Source organism: Coregonus clupeaformis, unplaced genomic scaffold (genome assembly GCF_020615455.1).
Source record: "Coregonus clupeaformis isolate EN_2021a unplaced genomic scaffold, ASM2061545v1 scaf3486, whole genome shotgun sequence".
Lineage (NCBI taxonomy): Eukaryota > Metazoa > Chordata > Actinopteri > Salmoniformes > Salmonidae > Coregonus > Coregonus clupeaformis.
In genome coordinates, this window is record NW_025536940.1 from 21,568 (window position 1) to 26,085 (window position 4,518).

General features: G+C 39.8%; 1 protein-coding gene across 1 annotated transcript; it reads right to left on the reverse strand.

The window, feature by feature from the left end:
* Window positions 1-341: 341 nt before the first annotated feature.
* On the reverse strand, window positions 342-4,221 carry LOC121565131 (RNA-binding protein 25-like; the record flags this gene model as incomplete). Its single annotated transcript, XM_045220280.1, has 4 exons — window positions 4,122-4,221; window positions 2,598-3,137; window positions 939-1,016; window positions 342-395 (listed from the first exon to the last, which is right to left on the reverse strand). Coding segments are annotated over exons 1-4 (738 nt in total), but the record flags the coding sequence as incomplete, so codon positions are not given.
* Between the last annotated feature and the right edge of the window lie 297 nt (window positions 4,222-4,518).

Here is a 4,518-nt window from a genome sequence, read left to right on the forward strand (position 1 = left end):
AACACTTCTAACCTCCTCTGTTTACGCCTGTTGAAGACTTCCCGTGCTTTTTCTTTAACATTAACTACTACATGCTTCTTCATGCTTACTTCCTTTCTTCTCTCTTCTTCTCTTTCTCTTTCCTCCTCCTCTGCTTCCTTAATCACTTTCTGCTTTTCTTCCCTCTCTCTCTCCAGTTCATTCTGTCCCTCAATCTTTTCTTCCTCCATCTCTTTGTGTTGCTGATCTTTTAATTCCATCTCTCTCTGATTCTGAGTCTCTTTCTCCATTTGTTTCTGTCTCTCCTCTTGTTGTCGTCGTCTGTCTATCTCTTCTCTCTCTCTCTGTCTCTTGTTCTCCCTCTCCCTTTCTTCCTCTTCCATCTCTATTTGCTGTTTACATCTTTCTTCTTCATGCTTTCTTTCAATCTCTCTCTGTCTCTCTTCTTCTTCTTCTATTTTTTTCTGTCTCTTCTCCATACTCTTCCTTTCTATCTCCTTGCATCTTTTGTTCTCCCTCTCTCTTTCTTCCTCTTCCATCTCTATTTGCTGTTTACATCTTTCTTCTTCATGCTTTCTTTCAATCTCTCTCTGTCTCTCTTCTTCTTCTATTTTTTTCTGTCTCTTCTCCATTCTCTTTCTTTCAATCTCTCTCTGTCTCTCTTCTTCTTCTATTTTTTTCTGTCTCTTCTCCATACTCTTCCTTTCTATCTCCTTGCATCTTTTGTTCTCCCTCTCCCTTTCTTCCTCTTCCATCTCTATTTGCTGTTTAAATCTTTCTTCTTCATGCTTTCTTTCAATCTCTCTCTGTGTCTCTTCTTCTTCTATTTTTTTCTGTCTGTTCTCCATTCTCTTTCTTTGAATCTCTCTCTGTCTCTCTTCTTCTTCTTCTATTTTTTTCTGTCTCTTCTCCATACTCTTCCTTTCTATCTCCTTGCATCTTTTGTTCTCCCTCTCCCTTTCTTCCTCTTCCATCTCTATTTGCTGTTTAAATCTTTCTTCTTCATGCTTTCTTTCAATCTCTCTCTGTCTCTCTTCTTCTTCTATTTTTTTCTGTCTCTTCTCCATTCTCTTTCTTTCAATCTCTCTCTGTCTCTCTTCTTCTTCTATTTTTTTCTGTCTCTTCTCCATACTCTTCCTTTCTATCTCCTTGCATCTTTTGTTCTCCCTCTCCCTTTCTTCCTCTTCCATCTCTATTTGCTGTTTAAATCTTTCTTCTTCATGCTTTCTTTCAATCTCTCTCTGTGTCTCTTCTTCTTCTATTTTTTTCTGTCTGTTCTCCATTCTCTTTCTTTCAATCTCTCTCTGTCTCTCTTCTTCTTCTTCTATTTTTTTCTGTCTCTTCTCCATACTCTTCCTTTCTATCTCCTTGCATCTTTTGTTCTCCCTCTCTCTTTCTTCCTCTTCCATCTCTATTTGCTGTTTACATCTTTCTTCTTCATGCTTTCTTTCAATCTCTCTCTGTCTCTCTTCTTCTTCTATTTTTTTCTGTCTCTTCTCCATTCTCTTTCTTTCAATCTCTCTCTGTCTCTCTTCTTCTTCTATTTTTTTCTGTCTCTTCTCCATACTCTTCCTTTCTATCTTGCATCTTTTGTTCTCCCTCTCCCTTTCTTCCTCTTCCATCTCTATTTGCTGTTTAAATCTTTCTTCTTCATGCTTTCTTTCAATCTCTCTCTGTCTCTCTTCTTCTTCTATTTTTTTCTGTCTCTTCTCCATTCTCTTTCTTTCAATCTCTCTCTGTCTCTCTTCTTCTTCTATTTTTTTCTGTCTCTTCTCCATACTCTTCCTTTCTATCTCCTTGCATCTTTTGTTCTCCCTCTCCCTTTCTTCCTCTTCCATCTCTATTTGCTGTTTAAATCTTTCTTCTTCATGCTTTCTTTCAATCTCTCTCTGTGTCTCTTCTTCTTCTATTTTTTTCTGTCTGTTCTCCATTCTCTTTCTTTCAATCTCTCTCTGTCTCTCTTCTTCTTCTTCTATTTTTTTCTGTCTCTTCTCCATACTCTTCCTTTCTATCTCCTTGCATCTTTTGTTCTCCCTCTCTCTTTCTTCCTCTTCCATCTCTATTTGCTGTTTACATCTTTCTTCTTCATGCTTTCTTTCAATCTCTCTCTGTCTCTCTTCTTCTTCTATTTTTTTCTGTCTCTTCTCCATTCTCTTTCTTTCAATCTCTCTCTGTCTCTCTTCTTCTTCTTCTATTTTTTTCTGTCTCTTCTCCATACTCTTCCTTTCTATCTCCTTGCATCTCTTGTTCTCCCTCTCTCTTTCTTCCTCTTCCATCTCTATTTGCTTCTGTTTGTGTCTCTCCTCTTCTTCTCCTCCCTCCATCTCCTTCTTCTTCTCCTCTTCTTGTTGTCCCTGTTTTGGTATTTTCTCTTTTCTCGTTCTTTCTACCTCTTTCTGTGTGTCGTTCTCACCCTCTGTCTTCTCCTCCATGGCCATTTGGTTCTGTTTCCATGTATACTCGTCTGTTTCCATATTTTCTAATTCTGTCATCTGTTCCTTGATATCCTTGAAGATTTCCTCCAGTTCAGACGTCTTGTTGTCATTGATGAGGGCTGTCTCTCTCTCTATCTCTCTCTCCACCTCTATCTCTCCCTCCATCTCCATCTCTCTCTCTCCATCTCTCTCTCTGTCTCTATCAAATTTTCTCTCTGGTCCAGTCTCATCTTTCAATGTAATCTCTTCTTTCATTCTCGCAACCTCTCTGTCTAACACTAGTACATTTTTGTTAACCTGTTTCACTCTTTCATTCTGTCTTCTAAACGCTTCTTTCGCTCTTTGAAATTTTATTTTGTATTGAATCTCTTTTGTTGTCATGTCTTCTTTCAATCTCTCAACCTCTCTCTCTAACTCTTTTACCTTTTTGTTAACCTGTTTGACTTCCTCATTCTCTGCAATACGCATGTCTCTTTTTCTTTCAAATGCTATTTCCTGTTCAATCTCTTTCAATCTCTCAATCTCTCGTTCTAACGCTTTTATTGTTTCCTCTGCCTGTTTCACTTTCTCCTTCATTTCTTGTCTCTCCAATTCTGCTTTTCTCTCCCTTTCCCTCTGTCTTTCACTCTGTCTTTCCGTCTCAATAGGTTTGTTGTTCCAGGCCAGTCTTGGTCGCTGATATTCCATGACTTTCTGCCATAGCCTCAATATCGCTATCTCTTGCTTCATTTTTAAAAGGTTCAATTAGTGCTCATTTATGACCAAGACATACTTTCAAAGGATTTGCAGTGAATGATACATAGAAATACAACCTAGAGCTAGGTAATTGAATCAAACACTGGACAACATCGATAGCAGGGTCATTTTGACCAATTAATCTGGTCAATTCATTGTCAATTAATGTATTGACATGGTTTGAAAAAAATCATGAGACATTTTATGGAATCAATTATGTCCAACATCTGTACAAATACAAACACACAACTAGTTTTCCCATTCAGTTAGGGGTTTGAGAAATACCCGTTACAATTTGTGTGATGTTACAACAATGTTGCCTTTGATGTTTATGCTTGTAGAAATTACTCCTACAAATGATGTTTCACTGATGTAATTATTTACAACCTGCACACATACAGTTATCATCAACAACAACAACAACAACAGTAATGATATTAATAAGGAAGTGGATATTCGACAGGCAGAAGAAAGGCATAGGGGTTGAGATAAATGAAGGTTAGGGTAGGTTCAGGACCTAGGGTTGGGTTAAGGTTAAGGTTAGGGTAATGGTTAGGTTCAGGACCTAGGGTTGGGTTAAAGTTAGGGTAATGGTTAGGTTCAGGACCTAGGGTTGGGTTAAGGTTAAGGTTAGGGTTAGGGTAATGGTTAGGTTCAGGACCTAGGGTTGGGTTAAGGTTAAGGTTAGGGTAATGGTTAGGTTCAGGACCTAGGATTGGTTAAGGTTAAGGTTAGGGTAATGGTTAGGTTCAGGACCTAAGGTTGGTTTAAGGTTAGGGTAATGGTTAGGTTCAGGACCTAGGGTTGGGTTAAGGTTAGGTATAGTTTCAGTGAGGTTAAGGTAAGGTAAGGGTTAAGGTGAGAGAAAGGCATAAAAGTTAACATTGGGTTAGCATACCGCTATCCACCGCCATTCATTTTCAGCCGGGTAAATATACACTGCCTTTTAATAATAACAATGTAATATCTTACCTGGGCCAGTTGTAGTTGCGTTATCAGCAGATCCACCAGTTGTTTGAGTCTGTTGATCTCCTCCATTTGTCTCTGGCTCTCTGCCTCCCTCTGTCTCTCTGCCTCCCTGTCTCTGCCTGTCTCTCTGCCTCTCTCTCTCTGCCTCCCTCTGTCTCTCTGCCTCCCTCTGTCTCTGTCTCTCTGCCTTCTCTGCTCCCTCTGTCTGCCTCTCTGTCTCTCTGCCCTCTGTCTCTCTGCCTCCCTCTGTCTCTCTGCTTCCCTCTGTCTCTGTCTCTCTGCCTCCTCTGCTCTGTTCTCTGCCTCTCTGTCTCTCTGTCTCTGTCTCTGTATCTCTGCCTCTCGTCTCTGTCTCTCTGCCTCCTCTGATCTCTGCCTCCCTCAGTCTCTCTGCCTCCCT